General features: G+C 35.1%; 1 protein-coding gene across 2 annotated transcripts in view; it reads right to left on the bottom strand.

Annotated features, from left to right (window-relative positions):
* The window catches only part of LOC119797600 (high mobility group nucleosome-binding domain-containing protein 5-like), a 30,193-nt gene extending 13,912 nt beyond the window's left edge, over positions 1-16,281 (bottom strand). Inside the window, exons 1-4 of one of the 2 annotated variants that reach the window (XM_038306750.1) lie at positions 16,180-16,281; positions 15,728-15,760; positions 13,023-13,169; positions 12,780-12,845 (exon numbers count right to left, since the gene is read on the bottom strand). In XM_038306750.1, the coding sequence (XP_038162678.1) occupies positions 12,780-12,845; positions 13,023-13,169; positions 15,728-15,760; positions 16,180-16,246 (313 nt within the window). In that variant the 5' untranslated portion in view covers positions 16,247-16,281. The remainder of the gene's footprint in view (positions 1-12,779; positions 12,846-13,022; positions 13,170-15,727; positions 15,761-16,179) is intronic. The other variant, XM_038306759.1, reaches the window with a different exon arrangement.
* Positions 16,282-16,855: the final 574 nt, after the last annotated feature.

Raw genomic sequence — 16,855 nt, 5'->3', positions numbered from 1 at the left:
GCATCTCTATAAACTTGTTTTAAGAAGAGAAGCAGGAAGTACACTAAAATACCTTGGCAGATGGCTGTGCTGATTTATTACTTCATAAAATACGGTAGACCAAAACCAACCAATGAAGCCTAGATGGAAATTCCACTGAATAAACTAGATTGCTTACCCTCATGCAATCAGAGCCTCATCTGTCTATGAAGCAGCTGTTTTGCGTTCAGCCACACGTGCTCTTAAACTAGTCAGCATCAGAGTCCTGCTTAAAAGACTTCAATCAACATCTCAACCTGCCACCAACAAGAATCTGAGTTGGATCACATCAGACGTTCTGATGACCCTGATTCAACTCTCCTCCATTCCCTTCACCACCATCCTCACAATATCATCCAGCTCCTTCTCCATGCTGCCGCTTTCCCCTATTGAAGTAAATCCCTGGACTCTTCTCCAACAGGTCCGGCAGAAGACCGCCATGTTGAGCCTTGTTCTGCCAGAGATTTCTTCCTAAGGGGAGTTTTTTTATGAGCACCAAAGTCTTATTTCATTGTGCAATAACTACTACTAATTGTATTCCTTCTTTTTGTGAGTTTTTTAGGTAGAAATTACATTACAATCTTACTTCCACATGAAAAAAGGAACTTGGACCACTGAGGACTGGCCAATTCCTTGTTCTCTCTAGCTCAAGTAAGACAGCTCTAACTCAAAGGACCCTAAATTGAAGAAAACTGTTGCAAATGCCTTGCACATTTCTGTGGGGTGGCTGTTGAAACTCTGATTCAAAGTGTAGCCTTAACTTTGGAAAATCTCCCCAAGATTGTTTAATGAGCCTTTTTGTTTTTTTACAATCCCCACTGAAATTAGTTATTTAGTTTTGCTTGTGCTGCTAAGTTTACCGTACTTCTTCCTTGTAGAGATTATAAAACGATCATAGTTGTTCCTTAGTTCAACATACAGTTTATTGAACAATTTCATGCTACTTAGAGAATAATCTTTGAAGTTAATTTCATTTTGAAGTTATTTACCAATTAGCTGTGAGTTAATATACAAATAAGAAAATCTGTCTTTTTTCCTAACAATATATTAGAACATTAATTGCATGATCCATTATTGCATTTTTTTGTTGTCGTGGCATATCAAAATACTAGGGATGTCTCAATCTGACGCTAATATTGGAAATTGATCCGATATCAGTCAAGAAAAAAATAATGGATTAAAATCCACCTGCAATTAAAATCTTCAATAAGCAAACTGATATAAACACTTATCTTCATCTGTTTATGTTAAAGCAATCCATTGGTTAATAATAAACAGGTCAGTTGTTCTCATGCCCACTGTTGACTGTTTTCTCTGTTTGATCACTATCACTATACCCACACTCTTTTAAATTACTAATTTGCAAAAAAAGTAATAAAAGTATGTATGATTCAGGCTGATACTGTATCAGGTCAATATCAGAATAGAGCAACTCTCAAAGCTACAATATGTATACTATATGCAATATATAGTGTTGGATCAGAAATGTAAAAGTTGTATCTGGACATCCCCAAAAAATACAGGACAAAAATATCAGTTTTATATTTTATTTTCAAAATTCATTAAAGTCTTTTTAATATAGACATGTCGTTTATTTAATATACCATCAAGTCCCTTAACAGAATAAACTTTGAAAACTATTTCCAATACAGACAGCTGGTGTTGCATGGTCTGAAATTACCAACACAGTTTAACTGAAGCCACTAAAAAGAGTTTAAGCCAGAGGAGAAAGGCCAAATACATTTAGCGTTAAAAGCTGCTTAATAGGGATAATGATGAGACTGTGGGTATCCACTCATGGCACTCAGGCACAGCTTCAGCTCAGCTGTTACTGTTGCAGCTACCATTACTTAACTTTCAAGGTTTATATAAAAAAAATGAAGGCCTGTGTCTATTAGCCAGTGGCAGCCTGTTCCCTCAAGAGGCACGTAGTGTTACAGTATAAAGTTTTGAGCCAAAAGTTAATTGTATGCTGACAAGCCACCACAGGAAAGTGTTAATTTCCCCTCAGAATCAGATTTAGATCACCAGCACCCCATCGTTCACAAAGTGCTCAGACAAAAGGCCACAAAACAGCCAATTAAATAACCCCTAAAATCCTTTTTGCCTCTGCAGATGTGGAAATATAAATACTGAGCGCATTTCAGCAACAAATTCTGGGCCAAACATACAAATGAGTTCTAAAGGATTAATTATTCATGCTGGTAAAAAGAAGAAAGAAAGAAAATTCATAAGGATTTAAAAGGGATTACTTACTAAATTTACTTTGTTCATAATGCTTCAACAGCAAGGAGAAAACTTAAAGGGTAAACACGTCATCACACTTCTTCACTCTGCCAGTGGAAATCTTTTAGAGGAAAAGCTCACGGTGCTATTACACTCAAAAACTAATCCTCCAAGGAAGCTGAATAACTAAAATCAATAATGTTTTATAACAAAAAGGATGGAACCAATTCCCAAGAAAGTTATTAAAATAGACTTTTTGAACTTCCCCTCTAAAGCATTTTTGTTTGTGGATCTTAAATGGCAGAGATCTTTGAAAACACATGGGAGCAGACACTATTGCTCTTGTGGAGAAAGCTGGACTTTCTGTCTGAAGCTGCAAATACAGTCAGCTCTAAGTGCTTGTGGCAGTTACACTTGCATAAAATGAATGTTAGGATCCCACTCAAAGCATTTTCAAATGACTGGTAGCGGAGTCCCTGTCTAAACTCAACTCATAGTTTGTGTTTGAAAATGTACAGTTTGTCATTTTTACGCCATCTAAATTCTCAGCTGTATTAAAAAGGCTGACACTTATTTTGTTAATCTTGAAAAAAAGAATTTTGGTTTTAAACAATCAAAGCAAGCACATATTTCACTAAAACATTTATTTTCTGTGAGTATGCCTGGTTAAGTCATTTAGAAAAAGAGAAAATATGCCATATATATAATGTTATTGAGGGGAACTGCTAAAAACATTATCATTGCCAGCATAAGACATATACAGAGATTGGATACTTGTAGGAATCCTAACTAGCTCTTTAAACATAAGCTATCTTGCAGAGACTGATATCGAAAAAAAAAAAAAAAAGGCTGCTGCTGTGGAGAAAAACAAAAAAAACCGACATAAATAACCAAATGCTAATGTAATGTAGTATGCCATTTATTTCTTTTTAGGATACTTTTACAAAGTTTTTTTAAGCATTTACATTTTTTTTTTACTTTTAGATATCTTTTTAATAGTGTATCAGACAATAATATGATTACTAAACTTTGTATCAAGTCATCTAAATCAGCGGCTACCAGCCTTTTTAATACCATGGTCCGGTTTAATGTCAGACAATATTTTTTTATGGAGCAGTCTGCCATTGTAGTACTCTCTGCTTCGCTATGGTAATGTTAAACATGCCTTTAAGATAAGACACCACAAAAACAAATTCCATGAAAACTGCATTTTAACAACTCACAATAGCAGTGAATCAGTTAGAGCTGCAAGCTTTATGCTGCAATGAGACGGTGGCGTTTAAAGCGGGAGGTATAACATGACCTACGGTGTCATGGCTGACATGCATCAACATTTAGTCATATACAGACGAAACAGAGTGAATCTGTTTTTCACAATAAAACACCATTCAGTAGGAAAATAAATCAGTAGGAATAATGGAAATTACTTATTTTTTTTCAGTGGCTTTGTGCAAAATAACACAAGGACTGGTACTGGGCCAGGGGTTGGGGATCAATGATCTAGGTTAAACTGAGCATTGGATATCTACGTAAATGACTCTAAGAAGTGATGGTGCCAGACTGGCTGAGAATCTGAGGAAACCATTACATTTACACGTTAACCTGTTAATGACAGCTGTATAAAAAACAAAAACAAAAAAACAAAAAGAGCTGTTGTATACTGTTTGGGGATGATGTCAATCAAAAGTAGCTCAAAACCATCGTTAAATAAAGAACTACCTGGAAGAAGCTGCATCAATGGTAGAATACTAAACCGCGCCACAGTGTTTTCCCCACAGGTGAGGAAACTGAGCATGCAGGTGGCACAGTGGTCTGTGCGATCAACCCATGTATGGGGGCCTTAGTCCTCGACGTGACCTGGGTTCGAATCCAGCCTGTGCTCCTTTCCCGCATGTCTCTCCCCCTCTGTCATACCCCCTTTCCTGTCAGTCTATTGTCCAAGAAACTAGCTACTAGTGCTGTAAAAAAACCCAAAAAGATCAGAAAAGTTACACAATCTTAGCAAAATTGGTGAAGGAAAATTCTGGAAAACATTGACTGGCCTGACACAACTAAATACAGAAAACCGAGAGAAGTTTGATGAACAGTTGAAATGATCTGATCTTTTTGTAACTGTTTATTTGTTTAGTAAATAGCAATGACTTGTAATGAAGTAAGTTTGAAGTACAAAAAATAATCTTTGTTGTAGTTAAGCTACTTTTTGTCATTTTATGGTAGCTTAGTTTACTAAATTTCTCTGTTGAGTTGCTTCAGTGTGGTGATGCTTCATTTCATGTAAAATAACTTGTAGCTTAAATCACCACATTTTCTGAATAGTTCGCTCCACACTGCATGTAGTCTATTGCTTTTTTTTTACGCAAGACTTGCTCTTTAATTGGATTTTTAAAACAAAATTTGGCGACATATAGCTGGCGTGTAGAGGCCGCAGGCTGTAACCGACCTAAAAAAAGGAAAAGGAGGAGTACGATTCAAAAAGGAAAAACTTATATGTATAAAGTTAAAAATACCATTTTGATATTAATATAATGTAAAAATCTAAACAAGTTAATTGGATTTGCAGTTGGGTGTTAACTAAATAAATGAGCACATCATTGAGATAATCAGATGTTTGTATTCCTGTCATTTTCTATACTAGATGCGTGTCACCCCATGTCAGATATAGTTGGGATGCACCGATCCAATTTTTTTACCTCTGATATGATACCAATATTTGAAGTTTAATGTGGGTCGATACCAATCCGATACCAAAAACAGCACTGAATTATTACCTAAAAAATGTTTTATTGTGTGAAAAAAAAAAATTGGGATCATTCTTCTATGCATATGATTTGATATCACTTTTCCTAAAAAAAAAAATAGGAAACAACCTGAATATAAATGTTATGACTCATTTATTTAACAACTGTGCACAAAATCTTAAAGCAAAGGTTCTGACATGGTCAACATTTGAAAAAAAAGTGTCATTATCATTATCAAGTATCATCACTGTGATTTTTTTGGCCTGTATAGTGTTACATTGAAAAATTTCACTTCTTCTTTGCTTCCATCAAAGTTAGCCACTTTCCGCTGCTTCCTTTTTGTTTCCCAAGTCCGATAATCTTAGCATGTTCCTTGTTATGAAACTTCTGGAGCAGTTTCATTAAGTTGGTGGTGTTATAGTTTGAAGATTTAACACCGCCCCTCAGAATATTTCTCCCTCAAATATTGCACACCATTGGGCTAGTAGGCTGAGAGAGCGTGAAAAACCTCCACACCGCAGATCCTTTTGCTCGCTCCATCATAAATAATATGGCCGTGTTGTGTTATTGCGATGCCGCATGACGGCAGAGCATAGCATAGAGTTAGAATGAATAGATCGGCCCCTATATTGAGTCAATTGTAACCGATCTAGTTTTTTTCTTTATATCTGGACCGATAATGATAAAAATCGGTGCATCCCTTGTTTTCATGATGTAGGTCTAATCATAAATGAGATTAAGTTTGTTAATAACCCAACAGCAATTTAATGTGAACTCTGTGTAAGTTCAAGAACCATTCTAAAGCATTTCCTGAGTCGCTCACCTTTATTTTAGGAATAAAAAGAAGTTTTGGCTGGTAAAAAAACCTCTGTGGATGGTGGCCAACAAAGTTAGCTTCAGGTATGGGGTGGTTGTATATAAGCTAAAAATTATAGCCAATACATAAAATATTATTAAAATATTAATCCAAATAATATTTCCCTTAGGGACCCAATTTTGTCAGGGGCATTACTGAGCATTTGTAACAACATGGGAAGACATATTTGATGACGATTTTATGATTACATCATTATAAACATGAACAAGTCTAAGAAAAAATAATTTAAATAGAAAAAGTTATATTCATGAGTCTGATGAGCTTTTCATGAAGATCGGATGGTGTTGACAAGGAAAATGAAATCAATATACTCTATTAAAATTCACATAATACACTTTAGATCAATCGCTTTGATGGCCGATGTTGAAAGTCTGACAGCATTTTTCCAATTAAGTAAATATGGTGTTTTTTTGTTTTTTTTTATCATGTGTGTTTCTAATGATTATGAACTCTTTGAGCCTGGCGTGAACCCGACCATCCTCCTACAGAAAGTGTTCTTTCAGCAGCATTTAAGGATCCTCTTTCATTTCAAAGAAAACCTGCACCTGGGAGCAGCTTAATCAAAGGTAGGAGGAACAGTGAGTGCTCAGATCTCCATGATAAGAGGGCAAATATTAAGGAATAGCTCTGCAACAACCCTTCTGTCTTGGACCCATCTAAAAAGGCTTATCTCGCTAAAGACATATTAAACTGACCAGCGGTGTAATATAGCATTAACAACCAATCAGAAGGGCTTACATGCTTTAAATGTAAAACCTTCAAAAAGGTATTTTTGGAAAAGAACCAACAGCTATACAGATATGATTATAGAGAATCATATTCATGGCAGCTATTGAGTCTTACCTTTAAAACTAAGACAAATGCTATTGATTCCCCCAAGAGAATCTAACTGCATGAAGGAAAAACAATATCTGCTCACAACTCAGATTTATTTATTTCTAGCTTTAGGCATTCCTAGTTTAATTTATGGGTGTTGCACTGAGCTCAGTGAAGCGGCTGCCCACTCTTGCAAGTCACCAGAACGAAACAAACACAATAACAATGTAGCTCCCATTTTCATTTTAAAGTATGTCATGAATATTCATACAAATAGGCTGCCTGGATTCTGATTCAATTTAGTGAGCCTTTTATAATATCCCAACTATCAAGCATAGAATCTCACAGCTTGTGCAGAGCGATATTTTATCTACATGGTGCAAACAGCAGCAAATGCAGAAAGATTAAAAATACAATATATATACCATCCTCTGCCTCCTACTCTTTATATATTTGTACTTCTCAATCATTTTAAAAGAAAAATAACAGCAATTTATATAAATAATTTGCTATCTTGTTTTTGTCACATGCAGAATTAAAAACACCAGGTTGACTAAGTGCCTGGAATTTAATTGATATTTTTATTTAATACAAAACCTGCTAAGTAAACAACAGATGGCATGGTATGATAATAAGAGCCGATGAAACATCAGCAAATGACCTAAACTGAATCCTACCATTTTTATCTTAATATGAAGGAATGTGTGCAGAATGAGCAAATTATAACATTAACACATTATACTGATGTTAGCGGTGAAAATAAATAAAACATAAACGTGTCTTATTTATCTTTGTGTTATTTACTGTGACTGAGTTAGGACTGAGATATTTAACTGTGATACACACTAAGCTGTGTGAAAAAGGCTTGGTGTAAGCAAACAATGCTGACAACGGTGGATAAAAATCTGCAAATTCAAAATTAAGGATGGTGTTTAGTAGCACAGTGGAATTAACAACTGCAAATTGCAAGCTTTTTCATGGGGATTTAATATTAAATACTAAGGGGTGCATAAATGCGAGATAAAAATGCAATAATGCATGGTATTTAAATATTTCTACAAAGTAAAATCTTAGCGTGTCATGTGTTTTTATCCAGCCTTTTTACTCTGATACCCTGTATAAAAAAAAAAAAAAACAGGCTAACCAACTGCCTTGTAAGTGGAAGAGTTACTAAACAGAAGTTATATGTGGGTCGCTTAATCTCTGTATAAATACAGTCGTTCTGAAAGGCTTTAGAAGTTTGTTTGATAATGTGAAAGATTAAACAGTATCTTAAATATGCAGAAACACAATAAATAGTTTGGTGATAAAGTTTAAAGAAGAGTTAGAAGAGGAAACTATAACCCAAGCTTTGAACATCATATAAAGCAAGGTTGTTATATCTTCTAGAAGTGGAGAGAGTATAGACCATTTGACAACTCTTAAAACTTGGCCTTCCAGCCACATGGAACGTTTGGAGAAGCTGCAAATATTCAGAGCTCCTGTAGGAGATTATCTGCACAGAGAACAATTAGGCATGCACTCCACCAATCTAGCCTTACTGGAATTATGGCAGGATGAAAACTATTGTTAAAGGAAACCTATTTAAAGCCCAGTTTGTAGTTTGCTGCAAACCATGTAGGGGACGCTGTTTTAAGGGTTTCTGTTTAAATGCAAAGAAAATAACATTACAATCACAATTCTTGTTACCAGCATTATGCTATAGAGATGTTTCTTGTTCAACAGGGACAGAGAATCTTGTCAAAGTAGATGAGAAAACTGGTGAGCTATATGTAGGGCATCCTGAAAGAAAATGTGTGTTGTAGGCTGAAAAAGACAGACTGGGACTTAACATACAGCCAGATCTACAACGCTAGATTTCAGATCATAGGACATCTTGTTCTAAACATCTTCCAACCAATCAAGTGAAGACCTAAATGTATTTTTTTCTAAAAAATAAAAAACAAGGTTGTGGTTGTAACACTAGAAAAAGAGGATAATGTTTAACTATGGTGTTGATGTGACAAATGGCATAAAAATGGAAATGCTGGAATTAACATGCCAGTTAAAAATGTTTAATATAAAGATAAATAGTTCACTATTTGCATTCAATACATGGTAAAACACCATATTTATAAAACAGCTGTTTCTAAAATTGTTAGCATTACTGATAATGTAAAACGAAATAGTGTTTGAATTCATTTATGGGGGGAAAAAAACATAAATAAAAACCTTAGATGTCTTTTTGTTTTTTTTCTCACTAAGTGAAGTCTTTGGCAAATATACACCAAGGACAGACTTCCAGTAAAATAAAACAACCCTAACATCCACATTTCAGACTAACTTGTATTTCTATGTTACATACATCTATGATTGTTGATGTATAGCTTAAAGAAGGCCTGGATGGCTTGTTTGGTTGGATTGTCTGGAGAAAAATCATGTCTCTACTTACTTTAGGCATAAAACATACAATACACACAAAATCAGGAAACACCAATTTTAAGACAAACAAACAATGAAGTGTATAAAATGTTGCATTGTGCCCGCACAGCCTGTCAAAGCAGTAAAAATAAAGACATTTAAGAAATGTAATTGCCTCAAAGCTCCATGTGACACGAGTCAGGTTTTTACACACTAGTGATTACATAGCTCCTCTTTATGCTTTCTCAAATAAGTTTAGACTTGGCTAAATATAAATCCTATGATGAATCCTAATCTGCTGTTTTACTTCATTTGTCCATAATGGAGCAGTCTTGTTTTCAAACAACTTCCAGAAACCTGATACTTGAAAGTTTGCATCTCTTACTTGCTGCACAAGTTAAACATAGAGAAGCATAGTTATTTATTTTTATTTTAATTATTAGGGGTCTACTTTGTTTTTGCAGTATATTTAATTAATTGGTTGTTGAGAAGAGCTGGTGGAGATAACTCCAGCTGTTTGGAGCGTAATCTGCTGTAAATCTGACTGTTGCTCCTTCCTTCTTGGGAAAAGGTTGAGGACAGCACAATCCGCCGACAAAGACAACTTTCTAATTTGTATATGTTAATCATGATAATACGAAATGTAATGCAACTCTACTAATAGACGATGAAATATTGTTGAGTTGCAAAACCATAATGTATTTGAACTTGCATTATCATTTAATCACATCAAACAGTTAACTGAGTGAAAAGCTTGAGAAATAACATAAATAAATGTTTCACTCAGGCAGAGCATTGATGTGTTACTGCATCTATCATCCATTTTCAGTGTGAACAATCATTCTTCAATGTAAATAAAATCAATAAGCTGTGGGCTTTGGTCTCTAATAAACTATATTTATTCAACCATACACTAATGCATTTGTAAGTGAATTATCTAATGTAGGAACAATATTAACTTGTTATATATTTTCTATTTAATCTCACTTGGAAAACCCTGAACTCTGCCTTTAATAATTGTTTAGGGTAGAAGGGTAATGTTTTATTTCGTTTTTTGCTCATTTCAAACCAGAGTATTCAAGAACTCCAACACAGCACTCATCTACTTCCAACTCAATCCCCAGACAAGAAACATGTTTGTAGGCATAAAAACGAACCAATTAATTGTAAGTCCATAATGATGATAATTTATACTGTGAATGATCTTAGTGAGGTCATATTCTGCTTGATTTCTTATTAATTCCTCTTCCCACTGCGAAGGATTTTATAACTGCTTTCAATGAGGTAGATTTAACTTCTACAGCCGTGTGTTGGCAGCCTGATTACAGTTATTATTTTTAATAAAAGGTATTGGCCCTGGAATCATTTGGTCTTGTCCCGTGAATAGCTGGTTGCACATGGCTAAGCTGTTCTCTTTTAGGCTGAATAGCTTGTTGCGCATGGCTAAGCTGTTCTCTATTGGGCTGCATAAACATTATTATCTGAAACACTTTAGGCAGCAGTCTGACCGAGGCCCCTTCTTTTCTATACAAAATGCAATCTGCTTCCAATCAGAGCTGACACCACTGTTTACTGCCTGACAGTCCTGCCAAACAGTACACAGCTCATGGTATGCAAGACAGTGACAGATAGTGGCAGGCTCAGCCTAGACACTCAACAGGATGGAGTGACGCATTTCAGGGAAAGAAAATCTGTAGTGTGAGTAAGGATATATTCTGCTAGCTTTTCACAGAGGAAAGAGAGGGCTATCTCAGCTCCATCAGGACTGCTCACTCTTTCCCCAAATTAATTGAATGTCAGTCAAAAGGGAAAGTGAAACCGAGGTGAGAATGTGACTCATACCTTTGTATTAGAGTAGAGGTGGAAGATGGGCAGACGGGATTTAAAATTCAAACCTTTAAAGCTCGGGAGAATTCACTTAAGAAGTGAGGTGCCACCTAAATTTGGTTGTAAATATAAATTGATGTGTGGTCAAAAACTAAAACCTCGACAGAGATGCTCTTACAACAAAGCCGGCTTTCAAGAGCATGGACAAATAAGATTAGATTTTCTGACCCTAATTACTTGATATTTTCTGAATCACTCTATCAGTAACAACTTTGTAGAATGAAACCTTTGTAGGATTCAGTCATTAGCCATTTATTTTGCCTAAATTCCACACTAATGGACAAAGTTATTACCTGAGTCAAATTTGTTACACACTGTTGGACTTTGTGGCAAAGACAAATAATTTATAATAAAACTCGGCTATACACACAACACTGTGAAGGGATCAGATGACGAAAGACATTAAACATGATAAAGCTTAAAAAACAAAAACATTATTAACTCAGGGCAGACCTAATGCTGTTGTGTTGTATTATTACTTTTATATAAGAACAGAAATGTTTATATTAGTGAGAAAAAACACATCATTAAGTTGCTTCTTTAAAATGGGAAGGACAGTGTAATGCTACCAAACCTTTGCAAACTTTATAGTTAATTACATAACAAAATATATTAGAAATTTAATCAGTGGAATTATTTTTTTGGAAATAAAGCATAAAACATTAGGAAAAGAAACCTATTTCTGACTTGCAGTTTGATCTTTACCAATAATCATGAGTAAGGATCAATTTCAATATCATATGAATTAAAGTGAAAATCATGATGTGAAATTTCATCTTAAATTCGGAGAAGCTTTTCAAACCACTTGGCACCATGAAAAAATATAATCAACACATTTGAAATTCAGTAGTACTTTTAAAACAATCGGTTGTTATGCAAGCTAATTAATGGTTAAAAAACATGTTTTGGATTTGGGGAAAAACACGAGGGCTGTTAACGACCAAAGGAAAAAACATGGAACACTTTAAAACCTTTATAATACAGACTGGTTGACGAGAAAGACCCAACGAGTTCATTGATATCTTATCCAGGACAAAGGAATCAAGAAACTCTAAGGCAGAGCAGGTCTTATTTGTTTCAGTTTAAGTCATTGTCATGATCTGACAACAAAAACAGACTGGTAAAAAATGGGATTAATGGGGGAGTTCCAATGCAAAAACCAATGCAGACCCAAAATAACAACCAAAAAGAAGTCCAGTTCAATTATTGATATCTACTGGTAATGATAAATAACCGAGGGAACCAGAAATTCTGTTCTATTTAGTTTTTAAAAAGCAAGAAGTATAAAATTATTTTATGTGGAAATAAAGAATAGCCTACATAAGAGAGGAACCTGAGGATATATAGAGAGTTTGAGCAGAGAGGAATAATCTAAGATCCCTCTCTTTATGCTTAAATCCAGTGAAATGGTTCAGTAAAGAAGACTATAGAAGCTCCTCCACAGCTGGAGGCCCCCCATTTTCTTTTGTCTAAACCATTTTAGCACCATACAGACCAAATTACAATTAGGATTTTAATTTCTTTTCTAGAATGATTCTGCTCTGTTATTAAATAGCAATAAAAACATGTATTATGAGCACATTACATAGAATAGAAAGGAACATTTTAAGGGTTTACATTATTCTGTGAAATTTGTTGTCTTTCTTCCAGCCCACTTTTTTGCCACCTCAGACTCTTTGTATGTTTTGTATTTCGTAGCACGTGGGTGAAGAAGTATGTCAAAATGAAAATGAAACTTAACACAAAAAGTCTTACATTTAAACTGCCAACAAATTAACATAAAAGGAGATTAAATTAAGAAAGAAATCCAATCCTACCATCTGTCTCCATCGTGTCATTTGGTGGTTCTTCATTGTTTTTTTCTTTAGGTTGCTCTGGCTCTGCTGGAAACAAAGAAAATATGTTGTCAAATTTGTGACGTGTGCATCACATCAGCTCAAGCCTTCAAAGAACAGCTAAACCATCTGTTTGTTTTAGTAGATCATCTGTTAGGTGCCCTGAAGAAAGAAGCAAATATTGTAAAACTATCTGGTTTTCCAAAGCTCCAGTTGGAAGTATACCTTTGTTCTCATCGTTATCTTTGCTGGATTCTTTGTCTTTATCGACGTCTTCTTTGCTGTCGGTGGACATATTCTGGTCTTCATCGTGCTTTACTTGGTCATCCACATTTTGGTTTTCCTCCGGATCCATATTAGTAGGATTTTCCTCTAGGGGACGAATACATAGGAATAATAAATAAATAAAAGAACGGAGTTTTAATTATTGGAATGATAGATAAATACTGTAAAAAGAAGCAAGTATTAATGATTAAATCAGGCTTGCCAGTGTTAAAACTTTCACATAAAATCTTTCAACATGTGACAGAACCCCAAGCTCACACTCCATTAATGCTGACATATCCCTCTGACACACTTTTACAGAAACATTGTGCTTTTTTTTGTTAAAATAGAGGTTGACGTACAAGAAAAAAAAAGTCCTTGCAGCAGGATTACATGTTTTAAAAGTCAGCGTTCTTGCATCAACTGCTGTAATATCAGTAAAGGGTTAAATCAGTTACAGGTTATACAAAGCAAAAACAATATGAAAGTAAGGAAACATTTCTTAAAATGAGTGTTTTCCCTTATTGTGAGTAGGTAAAATATGGTTAAGGTGCTCAGTCCAAGTTTGGAAAGCTAAAGCAGGTTGACAACAACTGAAAAACTACAAAGACATGGCTGTCTACCTAATGCTACAAGCTGGTAAAGGAGGATAAGGGAGAATCTACCAAGATGTCCACATTAGCTCTGAAAGAGCTAAAGAAATCACCAGTTCAGGAAAAGGAATCCATAGACAGGGCATGTATTTGCTGTAAAGACAGATTATACCAAATACAGGGCAGTCATGCACCACACGCCAAGGAACAATGAATTAAGATTTGTAATGATCCAAATCTTGTGTGCTTGTAACCTATAGGTGTACAGTAAGTCACAATATAGGGCAAAATGTGCTGCTTAGCAGAGGTCTGTGCTCTCACAGGGCTCTTTTAGCTTTAATAGAATTGAATATTTCACCTTGTAGCAGGGCAACAACCCTGAACATACAACCTTAGCTAAACTTGGATATTGATATTGATATGTTAAAATGGCTCAGTCCAAGTTAGGACCAAAATTGCAGAGACAGGTGATTCTACCAATCACTGACTGTCAGAAATACAATTGCATATAACAATTTAAAGATACGCATTTTTGGTTTTAGGATATGTAGCACCTTAGCTGCAACTAATGATTAATTCTCAAATCAATTAATCTGTCGATATTTTTTTTTTCAGTTAATCAATTACTAATCAAGTATCAGTAGCCAAAAGTTTCTTAAAGAAGACTTTTTACAAAATTAACCCAATTAAAACTAAAACTTTCTTACTTTCAGAGTTCTGGATAGATCATATTGATACAGATTTCTTTTTATTTTTTTTATCTTAAATGCAAAATATATACATATTTTTTCCATCTTGACATTATTACTGGTCTAAGTGGGTTGCACTGTCAGCTACAGGCATGTTTTAAAAGTCTCTATACTCCGGTTAATGATTAATCGATTACTAAGTCAGTGTTTCCTGGACGGGGCAGACTTTTACAGTTTCCTTTTCTATCTCTGCTTCTTACTCGTTGAACCCCAGTCGGCCTCGGCAGATGGCCACTCCTGTTAAAAAGGAGTTTTTCCTCTCTGCTGTCGCTACAAGCATGCTTAGTTTGAGAGATTGGCTTCGAGTCAATGAGTCGATGCAATCAACTGGTTTTCCCTAGAAAACTTTGAATCAATTTGACGATGATCTGGTATGATCAGGTGAACTGAAAGTGCCTTAGGATGACATGTGTTGTGAATTGGTGGTATATAAATCAAATTAATTGAATTGACAATTATTTCAAGAATGAATTTATCATGATTATTCAGTTTCAGACGGAATGAAAAATACCAAATAAAAAGTAGAGGCTCAAATGACACAAAATGTTTTAAAAGTAGAAAGGGAACAGTTATCTTCTTAAAAACACTATATATAGAAATTTCAGTTAAATTATTCCGCTGGTCTTTTTTGCTCTTAACTCCCTGTTTGTGTCTCATGAGAAGGTAATTACACATCCTAGATATTGGATTGCATCCCGGGGCGGCATTTGCTAAAACTTGCTCACAGAATGCCTCCAAAATTCATGCAGAGAGAATCTCTATCTGTCAAATCACTGTCAATGGCATGGGATTTGAATAAAACAAAAACAGACGAGATATGAGGCACTGCTCGCTGCCAGTATGCAAATGCCGAATCTTAATTATATACCAGCAGCACAGAGGATATTCGCAAAAGAAAACGGTTCTGGCTCAAAGTTAATGTTGCATATGTGCCAAAAGAAAAATACACAGATAAACTTATATACTTACTGCCCTCACTAACAGCTTCTAGTGTAAGTGCAATAAATAACAAATGAGCTTTGCAATGTTCTACACTGATCCATTTGGGGATTTGCATTATGATCACACTTTATTTTTTTCATTCTAACTAAACTATGCAATAGCTTTATAGTTCACGCTAAATAAGCCTAAAAGAAAAGAAACAAAAACAGAAAGATACACCAAGTAAATTTGCCCTGTCTCAGATTCCAAAAGAGAAACAAAGCATTTCCACATGCTAATTTAGGGTGTGATAGGTAGTGAGGTGGAAATCTACACTCAAGATGATCACATTTAATCAAACCCTCCGTTTATCCTGGAAATTGAAATCCAAAGTGTGCTATACCTGTTTGACTCTCCATCTCTACATCTTGCTGTCCTACAAAACAGAAAGAGAATTCAAGTGAAGAGAAAACATTCATGCTGGAGAATGGAAAGCCGAGTCGAAATGACTCGGTTTTCTATATCACCTCAAAAAGCCTTTTTCATTCTAACTCTTTGTACAGCTTTGTCTTTGTACTGCAGTATGAGAGCAATGGAACCACAAAGACATGCATAAATTAAGAGACAAAAAAAGGAAAAGAGAAAGAATGTCACTTCTAAAGACATACATAATTGAGAGATTTCTTTGTTCCAAGCGTGTGTGATAAGAGAAGTTTTTTTTGTGTTGTACAGGAAGGAAAGGCTGAGCGGAGACGAATATAAAATTCAAATTTTGATGACAAATGACATCAAGAAGCATTGGTGGAGCAGAGAGAGATTGAGAACATGTTTTAATGGTCCGTGGAGCTGCATTACCCTTATGCTTATCCTCTTCTTCACCAGCTTCCTCGTTACCTAGAAAGGAAGGGGAAGGAGCTGTCATACAAACACAAGCATGAATGTGAAAAATGCACGCTATTCATATCTGGAAAACAAAGCAGCGATTCACACTATTCATCAGTGCTCATCTTCTCTCTGTAAATTACTATTTTTAGTAAAGCTGACATCACATTTTACAAAGCACATCACAACAAGATATGTGGAGATATTACATTTACAATATGATATATCAGGTGCTGGCCTTTCACAGAGATGCTTCTTATAATAAGTATGACTGGTTCCAAGAAGCTGCAAAGATTCAGGTTGGAATCTTTTGACACACCTACTTACAGTAATCTTGCTATGTTGAACTCTGGTATTTATGGAAAATTGGTATGAAGGTCATGTTTAAATAGCTTAGAAGTGGTCCATTTTTTAGGGGACATGATGAATGAAGATTAAGATAAAATACTCTTGTATGAGACTAAACTAAACGTCCTCACAATGAATCGTTAGGATGGCAGCATCATGCTTGTTTAGAATATTAATGTCTCTAAAGATAACATCAGAACTAAAAGCCCTAACCTAAATCCAACTGAGAATCTGCAACAAGACAGATCTTGGTGTTGACATTTGCTTTCGAACTAAATTAACTGAGCAAAAGCTATTTGGA

Source organism: Cyprinodon tularosa, unplaced genomic scaffold (genome assembly GCF_016077235.1).
Source record: "Cyprinodon tularosa strain WSP-4 unplaced genomic scaffold, ASM1607723v1 ctg116, whole genome shotgun sequence".
NCBI classification, from domain to species: Eukaryota; Metazoa; Chordata; class Actinopteri; order Cyprinodontiformes; family Cyprinodontidae; genus Cyprinodon; species Cyprinodon tularosa.
Note: the sequence above shows the minus strand (reverse complement) of the source record. Positions and strands in the feature narration are given on the sequence as shown.